At 41.6% G+C, this 26478-nt stretch overlaps 1 protein-coding gene across 2 annotated transcripts in view; it reads right to left on the minus strand.

Moving 5' to 3' along the window:
- Positions 1–26478, minus strand: part of TBXAS1 (thromboxane A synthase 1) — a 236601-nt gene that overhangs the window by 88572 nt on the left and 121551 nt on the right. For both annotated transcript variants that reach the window (XR_012835788.1, XM_075755106.1), the window contains exons 5-8: positions 14504–14620; positions 7068–7156; positions 4469–4617; positions 2649–2779 (exon numbers count right to left, since the gene is read on the minus strand). Coding sequence is in view for 1 of the 2 variants with exons in the window: in XM_075755106.1 (XP_075611221.1) it covers positions 2649–2779; positions 4469–4617; positions 7068–7156; positions 14504–14620 (486 nt within the window). In the remaining variant the exon portion in view is untranslated. The remainder of the gene's footprint in view (positions 1–2648; positions 2780–4468; positions 4618–7067; positions 7157–14503; positions 14621–26478) is intronic.

Below are 26478 nucleotides of genomic sequence, written 5' to 3' on the forward strand. Positions count from 1 at the left end.
CAGTCATGGACTTGTGCATATACTGTTAAGGCAAACATGGACCTTGTACTTCCCTCCACACTGTCCCGACACCGGGCAGCTACTGCCGTGTGTTATCTCTTACAGCACCTCCCAACATCCCTTCCAATATTATCTTGAACCTCTGCTCCATCAACAACTGAAACCGGCAAACAGGCTGCATGTGCAGAGAATGCTGCCTCCTGCTCTTGCAACTACCAGATTGTTTTTCTTTGTGTTTTCTCCCAGCCATACCCACCTGCTGTCCTTCATCTTAGTCTGCAGTTTGAGGGAGTGACCATCTTTAGTGTAGTGAAGGATGCCCTCAGTGCTACTGCCACAGAAATACATTGCATTTTATTAATAGTAGTTAATACATTACCTACTTTAATTCACATTAGATTGTTTCATTTTCCCTTTTATCCTTTTATAATTGATACACAGAATAGACTTTTCATGCAGACCCCTTTGGCATAAATCTTTGATTCAAAACTCTCCGTACATTCAGCTGCACCAGTACACCACCAAAAGTTCACAATGGATCTGTGCACTAGAAATGAGGTGTCTGCAAGCAGCTTAGATACACCATCCCTGTTAGAAAATATTCCTCCAGCACTCAGCCTGGGCCAGGAGCCACGTTTATGAATCACAGAATCATAGAATGGTTTGGGTTGGAAGGGACCTTAAAGATCATCTAGTTCCAACCCCCCCTGCCATGGGCAGGGACACCCTCCACTAGACCACCTTGCCCAAAGCCCCATCCAGCCTGGCCTTGAACACTTCCAGGGATGGGGCCTCCACAACCTCTCTGGGCAACCTGTTCCAGTGCCTTACCACCCTCACAGTAAAGAATTTCTTCCTTATGTTTAATCCAACTCTGCCATCCTTCAGCTTAAAGCCTTTATCCCTTGTCCTATCACTGCACGCCTTTGTAAGCAGTCTCTCTCCAGCTTTCCTGTAGGCCGCCTCCAGGTACTGGAAGGCTGCTATAAGGTCTTCCCGGAGCCTTCTCCTCTCCTGAGGCTGAACCACCTCAGCTCTCTCAGCCTGTCTTCATAGGAGAGGTACTCCAGCCATCTGGTCATCTTCATGGCCCTCCTCTGGACTCGCTCCAACAGCTCCATGTCTTTCTTATGTTGGGGGCCCCAGAGATGGACACAGTACTCCAGGTGGGGTCGCATGACAGCAGAGTAGAGGGGCAGAATCGCCTCCCTCGACCTGCTGGTCACGCCTCTTTTGTTGCAGCCCAGGATATGGTTGGCTGTGGTCAGTCAGTGGTACATAAAACCTTTTGGATGTAAAAGAAGGACGGAGACAAAGACCTAAAGGCTAGTGGGGGCAAAGACTCATAAAGGTGAGCTGCAGGAAAGACAAGAAGCATGTAGTGATAAAGCACAACAAATACAAAAGTGCGACTTCACTGTAGAAAAAGTCAAAGAGCAGAACACGTAACACAGCAAAGAGCAGCAGTATCTTGTAAAACCAATTTGATTTTGAAATGTATCGTGGATGTAAAATAAACTAAAATCCATTTTTTCCTGAAAGGTGACAGCTGTGGGGCTAAGCTATGAGAAAAAGTTGGGAGGATCCATTCTCACCTGTGCTGTTACCCCATCAGAATTGTTCTTCATCTCAAAGTGGTAAGAAAGATCTCTTATATTTCAATATTAACAGCTTCTTAATGTGTATATTGTAGCGTGTTTCATCCCAACTGACATGCAAAACTTGTCTCAGTTATCTTTAAAATGGAATTCTCATTGATATTCTTTATTTCTCACTACACATTCATAATTAAGTTGTTAACTTATTTTTAGGGATAATATGTGCAGTCTGCAGTAAATAATGGTCCAAAAGGACAAGCAGACCTGAAGAACTTTTGCATCACAGAACTGAAGCACATGCCTGTGTTTCAAATACTTCATATATCAAAAATAGAGAGATTTTCATGAAAATGCATGTGCCTTCAGATACTTCATAAAGCAATGATTAAAACAAAACAAAAAAAAAACCCCAAACAAACCAGAACAGCCTTATGTCCAGACGAAAGAGAAATACATGGGTAACAAATGATTTGCTGATAATGCATACTCATTAGTTTGAATACTTCTGGTAGAATCTACTACCTTTCTCTTTAGCCAGCTCAATATCAAGTGTCTGCTCTTAACCAGACGTTCAGGTTCTTTCCATTTTCAAAAGCAGCAGGAACTGTCACAGGACTATATAAAACCTGCCTCAGCTCCTAGGTAATGACTGGGTTGAAACACTCAGTGGGGGCTCCCTTTCCTCTGGTCGTTAAGGGAAAGTAGCATAGACAAAACACCTGACTTCAAGATGAGAAAAAATTCTACAGGGCGAATCCTTCCTTCTGGGTCTAGAAACTGGGTTGAAAAGTCATCCCAGATGTAACATTTTCTGCATCCTTCTTTGAACAGAAATACTGAGAGAAGCAATCTTTCTTACGTGTTAACAATTCTGCATCAGCACCAAGCTTGGTTGATGGTACATAAAGCTAAAAATGAATAAAATTTTCACAAAATTGCTTTGAATGTTCAAACAGACTGAGTTTCCTTTTTCAACTGAGTCTTATGCCACTTCCAGTTTTTCCTCCAAACATTTGCTTATCCATATATTTATCACAGAAATAGCCTTACCTCAGCTGCATCTTGCTGGTCTCTGAAGACAATTGCATTTTTTATGGTTTGGATAAAAAATCCATTCAGTTCCTTTTGTTTCTTGTTTGGCAAAATCCTGAGCAATGGGATCATTATGAATGGGAAAGAAACTGTAAGAGATTTTAAAGAGGAAAACACTGAATCAGACTTTAAAGCATATGATATCCCCGTCCTGTCATTAATATTCTAACACTCATCAAGTGGGATGTGTTACGTTTGTGAAACCTGGTTTTTCCTCTTTCTCTCCTCCTCTCCCTCTTTTTCTTCCATCCTCAGAGGATGGTAAAGGATTTCCTTTTAGAAATTCCATGTTGGCCAGGACTCCTCTGCCAGACAGGTGGCTTCCAAGCTTGCTGCCACAATTCTTCAGGATTTCAGTTCAGCTTCTTGATGCCACAGATCCACCACAACAAAGGGGAGAATTATTTTCCCTGCCTACTCAATCAATCGCATAGAGAAGGTGGGGGATCTTGAACTAGCCTAGGAGCTTATGGCACTGATGCATGAAATTGTGTAGTAGTCATTCTCATTTACAGTTCTCCAATATTAGGATATTGGTTTGCTATTTTATTTTGCTTCTCTAAACAGGCCACAGACTCTGGAAGTGGGATGTTATCACAAGGATGCTCTCCAGTCCATGGTCTTCATAATCAGGAACTAGAAACCTAAGTGAAGTCTTGCATCTTAATAAACCCTTCATTAACTTATGAACAGCTTAAAACTAACAAATCAGTCATCAGAAAAAACCCGTGCTGCCAACAGAGCAATAGAGTGTGGAAATTCAGACCACAAAATGTACCAGCAGAAAGAGGTCAACCAAGGAATCCAACCCCAAACCCTACAGAAACTTTAATGAAGGATGTGGTCTGAGACATAGAGGGGCACATCTCTGTTCCTTCAGAAATTAATCACAAATCACACCTTGCCATCAGGTTAAACAGGACATTTTGGATACACGGCTCCAGAAGGAAACAGTTCATGTGCTGCTAGTACAGGTGCAATCTGTAATGCCAGCAGGATCAGATGGGCACAGGAAACTTTGCCACTGTGCCACCTGACACTACTGTGAGCAGATCTAGATAACGAGATGGTAAAACCTTGATTATGCTGTGGCTTCCTCAGCTACAATTCTCACTGCCCTTGCATTAACAAGGCCATTGTCACCATGAAGCCTTAGCTTTCATGGCCTAGAACTAAATGGCTTTATACACCATTCTTGTATTCCCTATCTACTCACCTGAAAATAAATGCATTCTCTTACTGCCAGCCTGTACTGGCACTTACCATCTTTATCCTTTATAGCCATCAACCAGGCTGCTGCTGCTATTCAAATAAGAATTTGGAGGACTTATACTATGTGCTTATGCTCTTCCACCTCTGTTCTTTAGTTGGTTATTAACAACCACTGTTGTTTATGGGTGGGATTTAAATCTCTACCAAGCAAACTGAGTGCATAGAAACTTCACTCAGGCTCTGAAGGGCGGTTACTCTGTTTTAATGCAGAAGTGTATTAAAAGAGGTGTCATAGAAACTACAGGTTCCAGAAACTTTCCACTCAGATCAACCTGGAGCATTGCCCTCCCAGACTCTCATTTTCTGGAGGAAGTTGCATTAATGGTGACAAGAGCTGTAAAGCATGTGGTGGAAATCTTGAGGGCATGCTTGGCCTGTAGGTTGCATTCTGAACGCCTCTGAAATAAAGTCTGCTATACATCCTCCTGCTTCAGCGTATTTTGCAATTTGAGAATGACTTTTAGAAAATTAACATAAAGAAGTAGACAAAAGTAGACTATACTCACGGATTAGAATGAGGAGAGGCCTAAACAAAGACATTTCAAAGAATGTTCTGCAATTCTTAACAAAGGGGTCGTCAGGATTCTTCTGAGAATCCACCTCAGTACCAAAAGCTACGCTACCAACGACATCCAAGGTAAAGCAGTTGTAACACCTGCATTAAGTTGAAGAATGATAAATCATTACTTACAAATTACATATCCATTAATATTTTGCTCCTACAAACATTACATAACATTATTTTTTGCCTCTGATTTTCTTTTTGCTTTTAGATTTGAGCTTTGCCAACAAGAGATGTTTCCATCATTCTGACAAATGCTGGTGCTTAATAATGATCTCCGTCTACAAAGTGAACATATTTTCATATAGCTCAATAAATTCCACAAAAAAATTATAAAAAAATAAACATTTCATTTGTTATTACCTAGAGATCAAATGCAACAGGTCAGGGATTCATAAGCATTTTCTAATTATGCATCCTAATAAAGACATAATTTCTTTCTTGTTTTAAACTGCAGAAACCACATCTACTACCAGTCCAGTCGAAACTCTCAGTGACAACAGGTGCTTAAGTAAAATTTCCTGTTAACGATTTCCTTCATCTTCTTGATAGCTCCTTTGTAATGTAAAATTGTGGTCAAAACCAAGAGGAACTGAAACCATATGAAATCTGTATCTCTGCAGAGGAGCAGCAAATGCTTTGAGAACTACAATGATCTGTGGACCATGATCTAGAAACTTCGGAACTTACTGAATCTCTTCCTGTGTATCTGACCATCTATCCAGTTGTCTCACCATCTTTGTGTCTACTGGGCATTAGAAGCTATATTTAGTTTTGAGATAAATGGGCTGAGAATGTAAAATATCTTTGAAATTTGATTCTTCTGATCTGTGGTCAAGTCTGCGATGACTATTCTTCTATGTTCCCTTACAAAAGGCTAATATCAAATTCTCTAGTGTTTTAACCTGAGCGAGCATGTACTAAGAGAAGGACAGACTCAGGCCCAGTATATCCTGTATATACATTGTGAAGCAGCATTTCTAAACTATGATCTTTGGGCACTGTCATTCTGATGACACCAAAGCAGATTTGGAAGATAACAACAATACTACAAAGCTAAGTAACTTCTCTGGGTTTTGAACTCTTACACACAAAGAAAAAAAAACATTAGTAGAAGTTGGAATGTTAAAAGAGGGGGCACTGCAATAAAACAATAATTTCAGAAGCACTTGATCATCTACCTCTCCAAGCTACTGAAAAAGCTTGAAAACTAAATTTTGAGTTGTTGGTGAAACACAAAATGGCTAAGGACAACTAACGTACAAGACAACAGGAAGTTGCAGATAGGGTATTTACATCCAAAAAATAGCTCCCAAGTAAATTCTGGGAAACTACAGAGCAATGAGTATCACATTTATATATGTCAAACTTGCTGAAATGGTAGTATGATAAAATAACTGGAAGATCATATTCTGAGATAGTCAACATCATTTATACTTTCAAAAGGTCTTTTCCAAAGGGCCTCTTGAGAAGTGAAACCCTATCATGGATCAATAGCTAAAAGACCAGGCAAAGAAAAAGGACAAATGGAAAAAAGGGAAAAGCCTGGAAGGACTCAAAAGGTCAATTTTCATCAGAGCACTAGGCTAAGCATAATGTATCTCAAGGTTTCATCGCATCTCTTCAGATGTTTAATAAAGAGATCTCTGTGCACACACACACACTTGTGCACATACTTGAAAGGAGATGGATGAATTGTGGCTAAATATCTGTCTCTTTAGATCAAACAAAGTTATTTTCAATGCTGCCGTTTGGAGGAAATCATGAAGAACTCCAGAGGGCACTGACCAACCTAGCAAATGAAATGTATGCAAAATAGTGCCTATTAGAAAGAATGCATTTGAACTACTTATATGCCGTACAGGGTTCTAGAAGAAATGCATCTGCTCAGAGAAGGGACTAGACAGTGTTGTGAACAGTTCAGTGAAGACCTCTGATGAAAGAGCAACAAAAAACATAATAGGATATTAAATGCATAACAAATGGGAGAAAGCACAGTATGGAAAATATTAAAGTGTCATTTTATAAATCAATGGTGCATCTCATCTGAAAGTACCAATCCCGTCATTTCACAAAAGGCTAGTGTGCCATTAGAGGGGGTTAGGACGAATGTGGTAAGAATTATTAAGTGCTCAAAAAACCTCATATGAAAAAAAAAGTAAGAGGGTGATGGACTAGAGGGATTTGATACTAGATCAATTCCTATATTTGTACATTATTGGCAGACTGCAGAGAGCAGACTGGACAGGGACTGATGCAGCTTTCCTTTCTGCTTCCAGCTGTTAAAACGTCATTAAACAACAGCTAGAAATACATTAGATGCTTTTCCAAAATTACTTTTCAAGTATGCAATGGCTGCCCCCAGGAAGAAGAGGCATCTATCAGACACATCCTCTATTAAACTCTGATCTCCACTTATAAAAGTGAGGGGAAAAAAAAAAATAAATCTTCTTTTATACAGTAAGCGCATATTTAGAGTAACTGCTGCTATTGATTTTTTTTTTTTTTAAATCTGCTACTAATTTCTGGCATGTTGACCATACCTCTGGATATCAAAAGCTTTGCCAGAATCTGCATGGACTTTCAAGTTACACAGCAGGACGTCACAGGCCTGGTTTATTAGCGGTGTCATCTAGAAAGGAACACATTGTATTGTGAAAAACATTAAAATGTTAAAAAAAAAATCAATTATTCAAAAATAGTTTTATCCAGTTGATGGAACAGAGCTCTCAAGATCCTCTGCAGGTGTGATCAGGCACTTTTGCACACATAAGATGAAATGTTGCGACTTTCTGCTAAAAATAAACCTACACATTACAGGCATGCCCTTCTCCAGCTCTGGGCCTAAACACAAGAGGCGCTGTTGCTTACCTGACCTTTGGTTCTTGCCCACCTGTGGCTATATATACAGAGAGCTATCAAGCAAAGACATCCCCCTCTCTTTTTAATCACTCCCTGTTCCAACTGATGTTTTATCACGATCCATATTTACAGTACATTACATTTAGGTTACATACACTCCAGGGCAGAAGGAATAATATTTTCCATAGTCCCAAAGTGCTGTAAAGATATTAGCATCAGAGGCCCAGCATTTCCATCCTGCTGTCCCCCAGTTTGAGAGATTTAATGTGTACATTAGAAAAGCACCATGTATACCACTACAAGTTGCTGAGGGCAAACTGCTGTTGCTACCTGAGGAAAGGGTTTTCCGGAGTGGAGATGCCATTAAATGGACATTCACATGAATTTATGCAGCTAATGGTTCTTTCCAGTCACTGACACATGATGGTCAGGTAGACTTACCCACAGCCTGGCTGTAGCTAACAGTGCAATTGTCTCCTCTTGGAAACCATGACATGAGCAACCTTCAAGACCTCATTAAATTCTCTCTCTCTCTCTTTAGCTTTTTACATATGAAAGGCATCAGACACTTGCCTTGATTACTCCTACAAGGGGGCAAAGGAAGGGTGCAGCAACAATCCAGCTGTGACCCCAAAGGCATTATCTCTATGGCTCTTTCTCCATATAGACTGCTGAGAGATCCTTGTAGCCTACAATTTAATACCACAGTCTTGCCTCAACAATTATGCCAAGCATCAGCAGACATATGCACAGAAACTTGCCTTTCCTTCCCGAACAACCTCCTTCAGCATACGGATGTCAACAAACATGAGAACAGACTTGTCCTACTCCTCTGACATTCTTGTTACCAAAAAAGACTTACTGCAGCCTCTCAGCACACTCGGAGAGCTATGCAGCCTGCCCAGCCAAGTCCATTTTGCTTGGCACTCCTACCTCTGTGAAACTGGCATAACACTTTGTGCACAGGCACACTGCCATCCTAACACATGGGCAATACTATACGCAGTCAAAAGGCCAACGCGGGAGCATCCGACACGTTTTCCAAAGGCAGAAGTCTGAGTCAAGAATGCGTCTAGCTGCTCTCGAGGTCCCGTACCTATACGGGACGGAGCAGGTTGTCGTTATTTCAGTACAAAGCCAGATTGATTTTGGCTTTGCCACAGTCTCACAAGAGAATTCTGAAGCCAGATTAGTATTCGGTAAAAGTAGCTGTTATGTGTTGGGGAGGTGTACACCACGTTATGTGACAGTTTTCTTCCCCTTTTGGCTTTCTAAAGAAGGTCCCCTGCAGTGAGCTTCTTCTCAAATGGCTCAACAAAATTAATACATTACTGTTCAACAGATTGAACCAGGGTGAAATGCTTTATAATCTCTGGGTGCAGCCCCTCCAATGAACTGAACCAGTCAAGGAGAACAAAATGAAAATCCATATTTTAACAGGTATGATGTTTCCTAAACAGATGGTGATAATTTCAGATTTTCCTTTTATTGCCTTATTTTCTCTTTTATTCTTCATCACATCACCAGACCTGCAAACAGCCAGCTGGTTGCTATTGCTTTCCAACAGCTGGCTGAGATGGCAGGGGCACGTACGTCTGGCCAGGGCATCTCACAGCACCTCTACACTTTCCACTTTCCACCAGCATTTCAAAATACCGTTGCAATTAATTTCTACCCATAAGACATTTTTATCAGTAAATCTAACCAGAAAAATGGGGGGGGGGGGGGCACATGGATTTGATTTATTGTTAGCATGATAGGACAGAGTCATATCAACGAGACAATTATTTGCATATGAAAGCTACAGGGGATATCTACTCAGGAATCCTGGGTTTGGGTTTTTATTCCCCTGAGGGACATAAATTAGTCCAAGATTGCTAACTACAAAGACCGCAGACTGAAACATTCTCAAGTCCCTTAACACTTTAAACTCTTTGTTCAATTGTCAAGAAAAATAAAGTAGTGTTGGGGGAGGTGAACTATACCAAACTTTGAAAACCGGCACAGAAACAGACATGTTGATCTGTACTGCCTTGGGTATCACCAACTTCCTATACATTCTCATTTGCCAGTCAGAACATAAAAGCTGCATAACCTGCCTGAGATTCAGTTCTTGGTGGGTAAACAAACCCCAGCTGCTCTGTGTTCAGATTGGCTGAGGGTAACAGGATGAAGAAAAATCTAAACAATATGGTCCCTGTAAATATTTGATCTGCCAGTTATCTAATAGCAAGAGTAGCCCAGAGTCCAAATTTCTTTCTTTCTGCCAAAGAAGAGCATTTGGGGTTAGGGTTTTCATGATGCCAGGGGCTTTGCTGTATAAATCCTGCCAATATGCTATTTGGCACATAACAACAATTAGTTTCTGATTCTGCGTATGCACAGTTCATGGGGATGTTTGCACTGTTCAAAGGCATTGGAGTCATGTTCTTCTAGTTAGATGTAGTCCTCAGCATTCACTATTATTACTCCTCTTATTATTAGCACCCAAACTATAAAGTAGAAGGCTGGATCATATTCACCGTAAACAGACACACTGGAGCCTTTTCTGTTCATCTTTAGTATGCAGAGGTCATGTTTGGCCTCTTGTCGCACAAATGGGATGAACTATAAAGGAAGGAGAAGGAAAAAGAATACATCCCTATCATAAGAACTGCTTCTGTACCAGATTTCAAGTCCCTGACTAAAACCAGGAAAAGAGCAGAGTGTCATGAAGATGTTTGTGAGAAGATTTGTTTCCATCACCTCACAGTGAGGCCCTGCTATTCATGGGCACAACTTACCAAAGTGAGCAACTCAACTGGGCACTGACTTGTGGCTCAAGGATACGCACATTCCACATATCGGCTTTTACGTTAGTGATTTGCTTTGTCTCAGGTGAGCACGCTCACTTTGCTGAGTAACAATAGCAATTTCCAGAGACCCGTCCAAAATGGTTCTCACCAAGAAACAGAGTAAGAGCAAATCAAGGAAACCTCAATGGTTGAGCTGTCAGATCTTATGTTCTACTGCGACCTGGAAGATCTACATGCCTGAAAGACACTAGAAGATTTTCCTGCACTGTTCTGCCATGTTATCACAAGTTCTGCTTTGTGTCTCCCTTTGTTTGAAAGAAAATGCCTCAATGCAAACTCCACTTTGCAGGGGTTTGGGGACAATGTTACATTATGCTGTGCTCTTTTCTTTAATTTTTGTGTTCTGTTTTGTTTTAATGGTTGGTTAATGGAGGAGAGGATTCCTGGCATACTGATAGGAGATGACAAGACTACTGCAGCACCATCAGAATAAATAAAAATCAATAGGTTTTCTGCTGGTGCTGGCTGTAAAAGAGAGCAAAGCTATTTATCAAGTCTGACAAGGGGTCCAGAACTGCAGGATCATCACAGGCACCACAGCAAAAAGAAGAGGAACAAAATAAGAAATACTAAATAGGGAATCAAGATTGGTACAGCAAGATCACTAACGTATCAGCTTGTTTCAATACAATAATTGCTGAGGAAAGCATGACAGGAACACCGGGAAATGCATCTTTTACTTAAGGACCTCCAGGTATTTTACTTCACCAATTTCTCATGAATTACATCTTGTATCAACTTTCAGTGGTCAGTACTATTCCCATTTAACACATGAAAATAGTTTCATGCACAGAGAATTTAAGTAGCTTCTGCCAGATCACCCACAGGCAGTCAGTGGCAGAGCTGGAAGTGAAACTTCTTGGGTCTCCTGTCTCTCATTTCTCACTCTTAGTGCCCTCATAGCAATGGCACTAAGAGGTCCATTCAGGGGTCTCACTGGAAAAAGCTTATTAGCAACTCCAGTGGCATCTCATGTGGGATGCTACCAAATCTTATTGCAGGATCAAGCTTAGAAGTCTATTGATTTGTGCTATGCTCACCACTATAGTATTTGAATTTAATGTTACCTGGAGCCAAACCTTCCTTCGGTTGGAGTGGACTGCTTTACTAACCTTTACATACTTGTTAGAAAAAGAAAATTGAAAAAGGAGAACATGCAATTTATAGAAATCCATAAAAGCAACAGTGAAATGGTGCACAGCTTTTAAAGAGAAATTGAGGAGACCGAGAAAGCAAGCTGGAGAAGATGCCAGAAAAATCTTGAAAAATGTTAGGCAAACAACTCTCTGCATACACACACCAATCACTACACTAGCTACCAAACACCTCTATAACCTCTACTTTCAGTTAATTGCTCGTAACTTTGCAAACTTCAAAATTGCTGGGATCAACTTTTCCTCATTGGGTGACTGTCTGCTGGAGATTTTTGCCAGACTACGGGGAAATCCCTCAGGCTTAGTGAACTTCTCAGTGACGCTACATCACTTCCGTGGAGACACAAGGGCAAAGTACACCTCTGTTCCCAGCCACAGCACCGAGATGCCTCTGTGGGGCATTATGGGTCAAACCTTAGCAACATTCATTAGCTCTGTCTTGGGTTTCATCTTCCAGCAGCCAGGCCAAAGAGTGGAAGACCGGGTTCTTTGTGCTGCTGGTGCTGAAGCTGTCCTTTAGCCTAGTAGTAGATTCTTGTGTTTGTGAAATGGAGATATCAGGAACCTACACTCAACTCTCTGGCCCTCTGTGCACATTTTTATCTGAAGTGATTGCTATGGGGAGCACAAGGAGTTGTTAACATTTATTGCTCTGTCACAGGCTAATAGCTCCCAGTTCTCTCAGAGCATCCAGACGGACAAGTCTGTGTTTGCAGCGGCACTAGGCACTGTGGTGCTCAAGGACAGCCACTCTCCAAAGCCACTTGGGAGGTCTGCAGTCTCTCCAGCATCACTGGGGAGTTTGCACAGGGGCACAGAGGCAAGGCAGACATCCAGAGTGAACAGAGAGGAAGACTTCAGTATGGGGTTTTTGTCAGAGCTCAGATCTCTGTGGCAAAGGAATCAATGTCTTAGGAGAAGAAATGAGGAATGTGTCTAGCAGTATTTATAAATATGTATAAAAAAACATATCCAGGTTCTTATGCAATAAATTAATACCAAAAGTAGCTTATTTGTAACTCCTTTGAGATAGAGAGGAAGAGTTTATAATAAACAGGATGCTTCTACATAACTCTGAATACTCTGTAGTATGGCCAATACTAGAACACAGTATTTTTATTTCCATGCTGCTGTAGAGGTTCCGAGAGAGTACTAAATATGGGAGAGTTAAAAAGTGAGATCATAATTAATGAGCATTGATTTCCTTTGAGAAGTGTTGGTATGGCTTCTAAATTAAGCAACAGGAAGAGAAGCACATGGGCGAGGACTTAAGTTGCATTAACTTCAAATCCCAGGACTGTTCATGTATTTGGATAGAAAATGCAATGCGAGGCTGAGGAGTGCATCCATTCAAAAGAGGTTCTTAATCTCACATGGGCTTACTGCAAGCGTCTCTCTATGTATCGATGGACGGTCTTCTGGTGAAGACATGGGACAGAGGAACAAAGTTAGGCCTTTCACAGAGACCTTCCCCACTCCTTGTTTTCCCACCTTCTGTAGACTGGTAGGAGAAAGCGACCATTTCCAGGTCACCCTGAGTCTACTCACAACGGCACCCCTTCCACAGAGTTTGGGAAGAGGCAGCCCAGGGAAAGCTGGTTATCACGCTAAAAATGAAGATTTCAATTTTTGCATGTGAGACGGCTACCAGCCACTAGCCAGCCCTCCATTTTACCTCCTACCACTACTCCTGCGTTGCAGCTCCACCACCAAGCAGTGCAAAGTGAGCACCGCGACTTCTCCTCCCACCTTGGTTTAATCAGTCAAAACCTGCAAACCCGTGCCTGCCCGGCCCCAAAGCACGATGCCCAGGACCTCCGCCTGCTTGCCCTCACCACCGTCCTCCATCAAGTCTGCCCAGCTGGTGCTGGCAGAGGTTGGTCTTCGCAAGTTGAGGGGAGCGCGGCTTTATCTTTTGTTAGTCCGCCAGCAAAGAGCCGATGACCTGCAGTAAGGCAGATTAATTTCCGCTAGGAAAATGCAAAACTCTCCTCTCCCTGCAACGCTATGAGCAACTAATCGCTTGCATATTTAAACATCCTCGCCTCGCTAAAATTTCGCGATGGAGCCAGTGACAGAGCAAATGTCGGGGTGCATAACCAATGGCATTGTCAGTCGTGATTAATCAGTATCTCCGCCAGGCTGGCGGCCAATTAGAATTTACCATAATAAGGAGGTGACAGCCGGCGTTGCTAAGCGACCGCTGTCTATAGAGCTGGGAGAGCCAGACACATTTAGATGTTACTGTGGATTTCGACAGCGGCATGTCAAAACAACACAAGCGTCTGCCCAGTGGAAAATTTTACAACCCAGGACTGGGCACCGGAGTGAGGCATGGTTCCATTTCAGAATAAAATACATAAAGGAAGAGGTGTGTTTTTTGTTGTTGGGTTTTTTTCCCCCCTTGAAAGAAGACTTTAAGCAGTCAATCATTTATCTGGGTTTAATTAAGAGATATTGTGCCACTGGAATATGACTTTGTTACCGGGTAATGGGTTCCCATGGCTAAGTAAATGCTGAGACATTTATAGGAAATTAGCAGCAGGTCAGTGCGGAGACATTTATTTTCAGTCAGAGGTATTTATCTGGAATATGACATTCTGTTCCAGTGACTTATTTTATTATATGAAAGGATTAAAGAGTAAAAGAAGGAGGGGGGGGGAAGGAGATGGAGAAATGAAAATAGACTGACAGCAGTTCCCGTGTTAACGTGAGAGCTGCTGACTCTGCAAATCACAAAAAGCTATGTTCCAACTGGGAGCAATAACCTCTCCTGTATTTTAGCTTACTCTTAACAGGGCGGGGAGGGGTGTGGGGAGGGTAAAGGTGTAAAGTCCTTTTTGAGTTTGCTACACTTTTACGGACAAACTGGTTTATATAAAGACAGAGGATCATACTCTCAGATGAACTATTCTGATTTTCACAAATCTATGACCTGGACCACACTGTATGTACTCTCCACTGCAAGTGCTCTTCAGGTCTAAATAAACTGGCACAAAGTAGTAGTTTTTTGCCTGTTCTGAATATAGAGCTATGTAAGTAGATGCTTGCATGAAAGAAAACAATTATATCTTCTAAATTAGGAAAGCAACACAGCCTACACCTTACCTCTTTCAGTTTGGTATCGTTGAAGGCTGGGGTCAGGAGGCTCCGGACATACTTCCATCTGTCATCACGAAGACAAAGGATGCTGTCGAGCATTGGCTTGGAAATCAAGCTTGGCTTCTAAGTCAAAAGAAAATATGATTCGGTTTTAAGACAAATGCAACTAGAGCTACTCAAGACTCTGGAACTTGGAAAGACTGGCCACGAAGGCATTGCACTGCTGTCCCACAACAAGAGAGGTTTGAATCAGTCCCAAACACCAAGCTAAACATGGATGAGGTTAGAGAAAATTTCTCTTTTGCTGCATGCATTTCGTCTTGGACTTACACAAAAGCACTGAGCCAGTCCAGTAGCCCCTTGCTCAGACTGCTGTTCCCGGTGTTCTCCTGCAATTGCCAGTTCCCCTTTGCTGAACCCTGGCTTCTTTCCTCCCTTTCTAAGGTGACTAGCAAGAGGACCTGTCAACACTCCTTCTCCATGTGACATGAGTGCCAACGCACCACACGTGGTGTCGGTGGGGGACACGATTTCTGGTGACAGCTGCTATGTCAGACTGTTATATGCATTTTAAAAGTCTTCAGAAAATACAGTGATTAGAAAGCAAGTTCCAGTCCATACTCTGTCTATAAGGAACGCTCTCACTAAGAAGTTGTGGCCTGAGACTCTTACAGCTTCAGCAGTTAGTCAAACATAGTAGTTTAAAGCACTGCCCCATGAAGTTCTGTACCAAGATGACTGCTATGGATTTACTAAATTTTAATCATTTCCTTCTCCCCACCCCACCCCTCAACTAAGAAATTCCTATCCAGACAATAGTGTTATTCACCAAGGAGTAAAAGGATAAAAAAGATGAAAGAGGAAGCATGCCAGAAAACAACGCAGTTACACCTGGAAGAGGTGTCAGGAGATGTTCAGCCCCATAATGTAATCTACTGAAATTTGTATTAGTGCCAGAGGATGTTTCCTAATTGTTCTTGAAAGCCTCCATAAAAGGGAGATTCAATAACATCCCCACGCAAAGTCTTCCAGTGCTGAACTACTCTTACCATGAAGGCATGATCTCTCTTGCTGGAACTTGTGGTCTTCAGTTTTTGTGCTAACACGGGCATAGAAAACAGGTTATTCTCTCCCTCTTTGTAGCAGCCCATACATGCAGAAAGCTATAATAACCTATAACACTTATCAGTCATGCTATCTGGGACCATTTGTTCAGTCCCTTTGATGTCCCTCTGCATAGTCTTGTTGATTTACATCTCTCTCAAAGTATAGTCCCTATGACTTTACATGGTACTCCAACCAAGGAGGGATTTTTTTCATGTGTTCTGCAGGCTATATTTCTCTCTATTCACCCCAAAATACTACATACCACAGCATGGCAACATCGACTCATATACTAGTTTGTGGTTCCCTGCAACTCTCAGACTTTTTTTGAATAATTACTCCCTAGGAAGTTATTCCCCAGCCTTTATCATTAAAGTTGGTTACTCCTAAGAGTCATATATAGAATCATAGAATGGTTTGGGTTGGAAGGGAACTCAAAGATCATCTAGTTCCAACCCCCCTCCTACAGGCAGGGACACCCTCCACTAGACCTCGTTGCCCAAAGCCTCATCCAACCTGGCCTTAAACACTTCCAGGGAGGGGGCATCCACAACCTCTCTGGGCAACCTGTTCCAGTGCCTCACCACTCTAACAGTGAAGAATTTCTTTCTAACATCTAATCTAAATTGACCCTCCTTCAGCTTAAACCCATTACCCCTTGTCCTGTCACTACACTCCCTCATAAACAGTCCCTCACCATCTTTCCTGTAGGCCCCTTCAGAAACTGGTAAGCCGCAATTAGATCTCCCCGGAGCTGCCTTTTCTCCAGGCTGAACAATCTCAACTCTCTCAGCCTGTCCTCATAGGAGAGGTGCTCCATCCCTCCAGTCAGCTTCGTGGCCCTCCTCTGGACTCCCTCCAACAGCTCAATGTCTCTCCTGTACTGGGGCCCCCAGAGCTGGATGCAGTACTCCAGGTGGGGTCTCACAAGAGCCGAGTAGAGGGGCAGGATCACTTCCCTCAACCTCCTGGTCACACCTCTCTTGATGCAGCCCAGGACACGGTTGCATATAGAATATGTCCTTGTTGAACTGTGACCATTCTTTTTATGATTATATCTCCAATGGATCAAGACCACTTTGAATTGTATCCCTTTCTTTCATGGCATCTTTCATCCTTATCAGCTTAGTGCCCTCTATATAAATTGTTATCACACCCAGTGCCATCATCTAACCCATTAACAAAAGTACAGAATAGCACTTGCAAGGAAGCCACCTCTGGGATCCTCCCAGCTCATGCATCCCTTCTGACAGTGAACTGTTCCCAAACACTTTGCAAGTCATCTTCAATCAGTATTTCAGATATTGTACAGCAATGGCCTCCAGACAAACCATCCTAAAATTGGTGGGTGGGAGCGGAAGGTGTACAGTTCTGTAGATACCAGGCTGTAAAGAGACATTTGTCCATGTGAGATCTTCTGGCACCCAGGTCCCTGCCTGCCTGCCCAGGGTCACAGTGGCAGTACAGTCCCCCATGTTGTCAGGAGCAGCAGTATCCACTTTACTGGGAAAGACTCAAACAAACCAAAGACACTTTGGCCTTCCAATGCCTTTCCATTTCACCCTCTAACATTTTCTTTCAGTCTTTCTTTCATTACTAATGTACATGAAAAATGAGTTCTTACCACCTGTTCCACACCTGGATACTTTCATCTCATTTTGTGCCTCAAGACTTCCGATTTTATTGTCCCTACATGCTATTTTTTTATCTGTGTTCTCGGAAATCTGACCTACTTCCCACTCTGTAAAAAAAAAAAAATACTTCTCTTCAGGGGCCATGAAGAGTTGACAATTTAGCTACACTGGTCTTCTACTGCACTTCCTTAACTTTCCTCCCTATTGGAAGAGTTTGCACTTAATATCTTTTCTTTAAAGAGCTGCCAGCTCTCCTTAACACCTTTTTCCTTTACACTTGCCAGAATCTAACTACACTGCATAAGCTTGTAAAATGCAGAACCCTGTTTTATATTGCAAACAGGCTAATGGGATAGTTTTACATTCTCAGCAACACCACCCAGTGTAGTAAACTAATGTCACTGAACTGACACTACAGACCAGTTTTGAGCAAAGATGAGCTGTTTTCAAGTAGAAGAGTAGTGTAGCAGGATATTAAGCTGAAGGAAGAGACTGACTCAGGTAGTCTCATCAGATGACTGCTGTAAGAAAAAATATGGGCACATTTTAAATGTATACATAGACTATCCTATTGCATGCAAAACCAAGGAAAACTTGGGACAGGCTGTCAAAGCTGAGGTGGTTTGGACTGTTTTCTCTGAGTATCCTCTTTAAATAAATGATCTGTTTTCTAACTTGCCGGTAGGTATCTCTTCTGAGGATCAGAAGTGCAGCTAGAGAGACCATCACTCACTGGAGCGCTGCCTCATTTGTTACAGATATTCAAAGGCACAGTAGAATCAGAAGAAAGAGGCTCCGGACAACTGGAAATGAGCATCATCCTTGGAGAAAGTACTGTATGCTTGCCGCTGCTCCACAGTTTTTATGTGCTGCTAGGGAGCACTAGGGAACACTAAATCATGATTCACCAAATCATGGTCACCAAGTAAGTATTCCTTATATCTTTGGTCTTCAGTTTCAAGCCCTGAGGCCCAGATTGCAGAGCTCCTGAGCACTCACTAATGCCACTGAAATCAACAACAGGGAATGTGCCTTGATCACACAAAATGCATTAGTCCAAGAAATCAGATCATTGAACGGGGGCCCCCCCAAATTAGCAAACACTCTTGGACCTGTGCTTCAACCACTGGCCTTCAGTCCTGATTTATAAAGTGCAGATATCACATCATCTCCTTAGAACTGCTAACAACACATTAACATTTCTGAGGCACTCAGAAACTACAGTGAAAGAGCAGAATAACAATTCCCACAAGGAAATGACTGATTCTGTCTTCCAAGCAAGGTTTGAATAGTGTATAGAAAAAAGAAAAGAAAAAAAAAGAAAAAAGGAAAAAATTATAGGCCAACACTTGGAAAAGTATTTTGCATCCACTCCTAAATTGAAGGCTGCCCAATCTGTGCACTCTATAAGACAAATCTCCTCTGGACGACAAGGCTCCACTTAGATAATAACAGATGTGATATAAATCTGACTGCATTTGCCTTGAAAGCAAAAGACCATCCTAAAACCAAACATTCACCCTAAAAAATGCTCCTAATTGCATAAAGACTGTATATAGCGCATTCACAGAGAGGGGCCCAGTTACTGAACAAAATGGCTGTTAACTATAATGCTGTAACTATGACACTAACCATAGCATTGCCTTTTTAGCACTCTACTTTATGTCAGTAATGCTCCCTTAACATATTTTTGGTGTGTATAGCATTATATACATATAAGCGCTGCAAGGAAGGAAAGACAATTTTGGCCATAAATTATGTTACTCTGTCTCTTTAAACTGGGTACACAAAAACATGTTTGTGTTTATTGGAATAGCATCAGCGTGACAGACAGTGTAGAGCGGATTTCATTTATCAGGTTTTCCTTATCATTTCTGCAAACACTTTCCTCCTAATTGCATAACCTATGTTACTACAGGTTCATATAGCAGGAATGAAAATGGATTTGGTATGAGAATGAGCCTGAAGTATCTTAGTGAAAGATGAAGTGTCACCTCGCTCCGAATGGACGAAGTACTAGCTGTATCTGAGAATTTTTGAGCCTATAAAAATCACTAAAAAATTACCATGGAAGGCAGCTGTAATATTTTCAGGGGTGGAATTTTGGTTTTTAGGCAGGGAAGGAGGTTGCTTTTAAGCCAAAGGCAATCAGACTCATATTCCATCTAGCATTATCTAAACACTCAACAACTGCTCTGCGCTTCCTTCTCCTGTGTAATCAACCATTTCTGACCATGGTACAGTAATGCTGCATGAAAACTACTGGCAGCATGGTAATCTGCTGCAGCATACCTGCAGGTGCTACTGAGTTCCCACAATCACAGGCATGCCATCAGAAGCAACAAAGAAAATTGGAGGGATTTGCTTCCAAAGAGATCCTTTAAAACACCAGTGCTTTTAAAACAGAAAACAAAATAATGTTTGCAGATGAGCAGTATCTTTGCAATTGATGCAAGAATTCCCTCCCCATTAAGCTGCTCCTTAGGCTGACCCTTCAGACCCAGTTATTGGCTTGTTTGTCCCCAAGTCAATTTGGCTTGCTGTGTATTACTAAATAATTCAGGCAAGTGACTCTTCTCTGGGTCTGAGGCCAAGTGGCACAGAACATCTCCTGTCCCCAAGGTTAAATCACTTTACCAAAGAGAATGGCAATACCCAAACTGCTTATGGTCATGGTGTATGTTCACCTCCCAAACTGGGCCTAGATCATGCCTGAGGGACAACTAATTGATACAGGACATAACCATGCTAAGAAGCATGTCAGTATGGACATCTGTAGGACCTACTCATGCACTTAAATCCCGTCCCTGTTTTATTCTGGAGTGTAACTGTAGCCTTGTGCAATTCACAAATCATTTTCTCCTTTTCTGAGTTTGTCACTAGAAGGCTAGACTGAACCTCTGGCAACCAGCAATGACTGCCTGGAGCAGCAGGAAGGGTAGTAGCACCACAACGTTCCCTCAGAAACCTTCTCTTCTTCCTTTGGCGGAAAAACGAGGGATGAAGGTTTGCAACCAGCAGAAGAAAGTTAACGCAGCCATGCACTCTTAAAAAAAACCTGAATAGGTGAATCTTCAAAGAATCTAAAGGGCACCTCTAAAGACCTTTAAAAATCTACTAGCTCCAAAACCTACAATACAAACCATTCACCTCCATAGAAACAGCTGCTAATCTACTTCACATGCTTTGACAGCACAGCAAGAAATTAAATTCTATAAAACAGGATCTCAGAAACTTTGTTACCTTAAACTTAGACTTAATGATAGCCTAGTGCTAACAAAACCAAAGCCTGGTAAGATTCAAACAAGGAACTAAGCTCTAGAGCACCCAAAATCCCAAATCCTAACAGTAACTCCAACACTAACACTGGCATTAGTCATACCTAGCAAGCACCACTGGCCTTCATGTAAGTCCTCAGCTTTCTTCTAGCCCTACAGGCTTTGCAAGATCCAGCTTTAACTGGAATCCCACGCTTATGGTCCCCTGAGCTCTAGCCCTAGTCTCAACCTACAACCCATGCTAATGAGAGCCATTCACTCCTCTCACCTCCAGCCCTTCCTTCTGTACCCATGGACATTGCAGAACCCCGATTAAGTCCAGCTCTGGGATCCCTCCACCCCCACCCTTTTTCCTCTCTGGGACATTTCTGGGGTATGTTCCCAATGTGAAGCGTTGTCTTTCTCCCAGCCCTTGGGCATGCCATGCAGTATCTGTGATAGCTCTAGGGGAAATGGGTCTGGGTTTTCTCTCCCTGGGTGAGCTCCAGAAGTGATGAGCAGGCAGTAGTGCTGGCACATCAGTGGGTTAATTTGTTCATCATCTTATTTTCAAAGAGAGTTGCTGTCCTTGTCTTGCTAAAAATGGACTTGTGATTAGGCATTGCCATCCTGCTTAAGAAATTACATTTTAAAATTGAATTTAATGAAATGAAATTTAATGAAAAGAGAGAAAGTTTGTAGCATGAAGACAAAACTCTCTCCCCATCCCTCAGACAGGAATTATTCGTAAAATCTTTTCACAAGGTTACTTGTTCAACCCTGTTTGTACCAATTGATTGACAGGTCATCACCACCAGTTCAGCCAGCAGGTGGAACCAGTACGCCCATGAACTCCTCAGATGGTATTTAATCCAGCCAGTGGCAGTGGCATGACACTTACAGATCAACATAACACTTCCTAGTAAAAAAAGTAACAGGAAAAAAAACCCTGAGATATCTCCAGGAATACATCTTACCAAGCCTGCAGTAAAGTGGATCATGAAAGTGGGAATGCAGAAGATGCCTCCATATATTTGTTTTAAAAATTCCCTGTTGGTAAACTGATAGAGTATATTCCTTCAAACTTGCTTTGTGTTTTGTAAGAGGAAAAGTCGCACTCAGCTCTCCCTGCATTCATGACATTCAAAGACACATTGTGTAGTGGCTTCTGGTTGAACCAGGAGAGCACTGTGTTGCATGTTATTAAAAACAAAACAGAGTTTATTTATGTCATATACAATGTAGTTCATTAGCATTTTCATCTAGCAGATTCTTGCTTACACAGATGTTATAGCCACATCTCTTCAAAATCACTTTTCACAAATCATCATCATCTTGGAGCAAGACTCAACTCCCTACCCAAAGATCACAGCCTTCACGGAGGAGAAGGCCTGGCACTGCCCTCTGAGCACCATGACCCAGTGTGGGAGACCACTGGGTCCCTCCCACCCCTCTGCCCTGCCTGCGAGGGGCCTCCCACTCGTATAACACCAGAGACGATCACTACACACAGGCATTGTCTCTCCCAAAGTAGGTTCACTCTTCCAAAACTCCATATCCAAATCCTCAGCTGCCGCACTGCCGCTCCGCTCCCAGGTGACTGAAGTCACTCCTTCCTTTAGTATTAAAACTGTGCACACAAGTTTCTTTGCAAACACTTTCCAGAAAACCCTCCCAGATCATCATTAACTCTGCTGATAGTCTATTACACTTTTTCCCCTCTACAAAGGGCCATTTAAAACAAGTTTGATCTTAGTATCTATGATTTAGGAGGCGTTCTTATGGCTGCAGAGGGAAAAAGAAAATCACCAAACTAACCCCAAAAAGCTTATGTTGCTTTGCAATTTCATAAAAGTGTCTAGTAAAAGTTTTTAGCTTAATTTGAAACCAACAGGCTGCAGAGAAGAGGAGAAAATATCCATGCATTATCTGTTTCATTAAGTTTTTAGGTTCTCCTTGGTCATTCAGATACTTAGAAGTGTGTTACAAGGTAGAATTGGTTTCAGTGATTACAGCAGTTGTCTTCCACTCTACTGTATAAATCAGACTATACAAAAAAGACATCTCCAAGCCTATTCCTTTGTTGTCAAGTCAGGATCTTCAGCAACTGGCTAATGGCTACTGTTCGTCATTACTCATTGGAAAAATGGCACAGCCAACACCAGCTTACAAGTAAATACTGGCTTTTTTTCTCTCTGGCAAGCAGCCTGGATACATCTGTTCTTGTCTTCACAAACATTCTCTTAAGTCATGGTTTTGTCAATATAAACCAAAGCGAGTCATTGCAATGAGGTAAATATAACCATTCATAAATGCTAAAATAAACACATATGGCCTCCTGCAGTCTGACCCAGACTGATGCAAGTCACACATCATTCCATTCATTGGTGTAAGCAAGATCAAAATTAAGTCCACACCTTCATCAGTTTGCATATAGTGGTCAGCTTGCATATTTGGCGTCAAAATAATCAAACCAAAGAAACAAGTATTTACTATCAATCAATCAGGTGTTTTGGTATCACAAATTCAGGTTGTACTAGAGAACCTGTGCTCTATACGCAGTTGCTGCTCTGCTGAGAAGCAGTTTTTAAACACAATGTTTAAATCTACTTTCCAGCTGACGTAACTGGACTTTTTAATATTGGATAAAGTCATAAGACTATTAAAAGCCTCTCTGTTTATGCACACTTTTCCGAGAGGAAAGGTTGAGGACCAGAAGGTTCGTTTTACAGATTGTAAGGAGAATTTGGCGAAAAACAGTTCCCAATAACTTTTGCTACAGATATATTCCTATGCTTTCCATCACTGGTGTACATGGGCTAGATCTTTCCGTTACATAGGAATATCATATTCTGCTCACTCAGAGACATCACTGTAGCACCCTTGGAGATTCTGGAGAATACCAAGAGAGACTGTAAGTACTACGCAGCCTCCCACTGCCTGTCCCCTAGGCTGCCGACCCCTGTCATAATCTTGACTCAATGCCTTGGGTCTGCAGTTACATACCTCAGAAGAGGATTCACCAAAGCTGAGCACTGAACTGTCTGAACTGCCATGACAGCAATGCAGGAAGAGTCCCACACCTCCCTAGGACCTCAGCACCTCCCTTCTTATGGACATTGTAACACCAGAAGAAAGGCCACTACGGCTGTGATCAGGGATTACTTCCTTTATTTCAACTGAAAAGTGAAGGAAGTCATGGTGGTCACTCCCTTTCATAACGTCACTGATGGAACCAAACTCTCACACGGAAGAAAAAGTTTTAAGTCCCTCCTGGGTAGAAGGATGGGAAGAGTAAGGAAATAAGAATAACGAAGAAGTAAAAAGAACTATCAACAGCAAGAGTACAGGCTAGGGGAACATGCAGGGAGGGATAGTCCCAAACCCTCTTGTCCTCGCCAGGAAATACTAAGGAGTGAACTAAGACTGGACTTAGAGCACTCACTCCCCTTGTGAAATGGCCTACAGTCCCTGTCCCTCTCCAAGGGTCTGTTTATATAAAACTATCATTAGATAAAGATAGATGAGCAATATTTTGCAGTAGTATCTGAAACCTTGGCCTTCCTGATCAGCAATATTTTGTAGTGGTATCTGAAACCTTGGCTACCCTTATCCAGATGACTATGCTATTAGGCTGCAGAGATACACTACTCTACCATGAATGCCAAGGACTGCATGGAGTATGGAGTAGCTTCAACACATAATGCTGCAAATGCATCTTCCCAAGAATCACCTACAGGTTGCTAGGTAGGGCACTTTCCAGAGAGATAAGATGAGCACCTTGGAATAATTTCCAGAAGAAAAATGCATGAAAGCCTTCTTCGTGCCTTCTGGGCAGCTCCCCTTGTCACTGTATTGAAGAGGTCCAGTTCCATCACATTCTCTTGTGACTCGAAGGAACATGTTTGCTGCTGCTACTTTTTCTTCAGAGCCTGAACCACCAGCCCGTTTCGAAGGTATCTGTGAGGTCCATCTCCTCTCAAAACATGATATACATAGGTCTCCTAGGCTGAACATGAGGTAGGTCTTTGGCACCAAAGTGCTTTTGATGATGCTTAGAAAAAGAACTGCAGGTGCCTGAGAAACATCGGTGTTGAAATCACCAGCTCCAAGGGACTCAAGACACTTCCAAGCACTAGGTATGGTTGAGCAAGGGTTTTTAATCTGTATTTTCAAATTAAGCTCCTCAAATGGGGGTTAAATGCTTAAGATTTTCTGATTACTAGCAGAGGCAAGTTAGTCAGGTGAAGGGGAGACTTACCAATGGCTTAGTTTAAAAATATTACTTGTATGCAAAATGTTTCTTCAGAGCAGAGTATATATAAAAAATGTTACTTTTTCACATATTTCATATTTTATTGACAATTGGGGCTTGATCTCTTTCACTCAGATGTGGTAATATAGAAATAAAATTATAAACAAGCCAGTCTAGCTTAAAATCTCAAAGCAGTGAGAAACACTAAAAGTAAACAAATGAGTAGGTACTTAACTATGATCAAAAGCTGAGAGTCTTCTCAAAGGGTTTCTATCAGTCTTTCCAGGTCCCATGCAGCACCTAAAAGCTGTTGCCTAATATCCCAATTCCTGTGTGACAACATCCTGGTAAACAAAATACACTTCAAATCGTTACTTATCTAATTTGAAACAGAACATTTGGAATCCGTACTTCAGACCAATGATCTCCAATGCATGCGAAACAACTCAAGGAAAAAGTATTTCACCTTTTTTTCCCCCCAATGCCAAAAAGAAAATTTGAAAACAATGTCAAACAAAGCAAATAAAAGTTTTCTTGTGAAGAATCCTCATAGTTTTCAAAAATACGAATGGCTTCAAGATGCTATTTAAATCAAACTACTGGAAGAAAAGGGCTAATAAAAATTAAAAACATGGATGCAACCTCCAGCTCAGGAAGTCAGCCACGGACAGTCAGATGTTAGGGGGCTATTCTATAGGAAATGCCACTCTGCACTTGCCCTGTTATTCTGCTCTTTTTCTAAGCATCTGCTGCTAGTAAGAGACAGAGCACTCCCCAGCCAAATACATCTCTCTTTATGTTAGTTTCCCTTTCAAAAGTCATTCGGAAAGAAAACTCCAGGTCAGCTGTAATGGCAGCATGACAAGCTGTCAACAAATCACATTTACAATATCCGCTTAAATGAAGAATTTGAATTCCCTGCCTGCTACTTCACAATTGTTTCTAATTACATTAAGCGTATATTTACACATCAGGGGAAAAAACAAACTTTGTGTATTAAGATCTCTACATCTATCTGTCAAAACACTAATGCATTTTCCTCATAGTAGTAGCTGCTTTCATTCCTCATTTATTTGTCCCTCAAGAAGAGCTAGGCTATAAAACTTTGTAAGTAGTTGCATAGCACACTTTCAGGATTTTATCTTCCACGATTTCATAGTTGTGGTTATTTGTCTGGTTTCAATCAAGTAAAAAAAAATAATCCTAATTTATCAAAGCATGTGAAAACATGCTTATAAAGCTTACATGAAATAGCATTTGTTCATTTGACTCTCACAAATTAATTTGAGCACATCGAGAATTAAGTGTTTGTCATAAGATAATTTCAACAATAATAAAGTCCTATTGCGTACAGACAATATTACAGGACTTATCACAAGTTCCCTGGAGCTCGCAATTTCAGTAAAAGAGCCTCACTTCCCAAACAACCTGTAACCAGACTGTTCCTCACATCACTCTTATTTGATTTCTTCCAGGAGAGCAGCTAAAATGCTCCTCTGAGTATCAGCAAGTACCTTGTTCAAAATAAATTAACAGTATCAGCTACTTTTGCATTTTCAAACATATTAGGCTTGTAATAGCAAGCAGTGCGGATTATGAAGCGTAAAGCACATCACCATATCTTGTCATCTTAAGAGTTCTAGGATAAGATAAAATTTAAAAACAACCAAAAACCCTACAGATTGGAGCCCACGCCCCAAAACTCACCAATCCCTTTCTTGCAGAACAGGC

Source organism: Balearica regulorum, chromosome 1 (genome assembly GCF_011004875.1).
Source record: "Balearica regulorum gibbericeps isolate bBalReg1 chromosome 1, bBalReg1.pri, whole genome shotgun sequence".
Classification (NCBI taxonomy): domain Eukaryota; kingdom Metazoa; phylum Chordata; class Aves; order Gruiformes; family Gruidae; genus Balearica; species Balearica regulorum.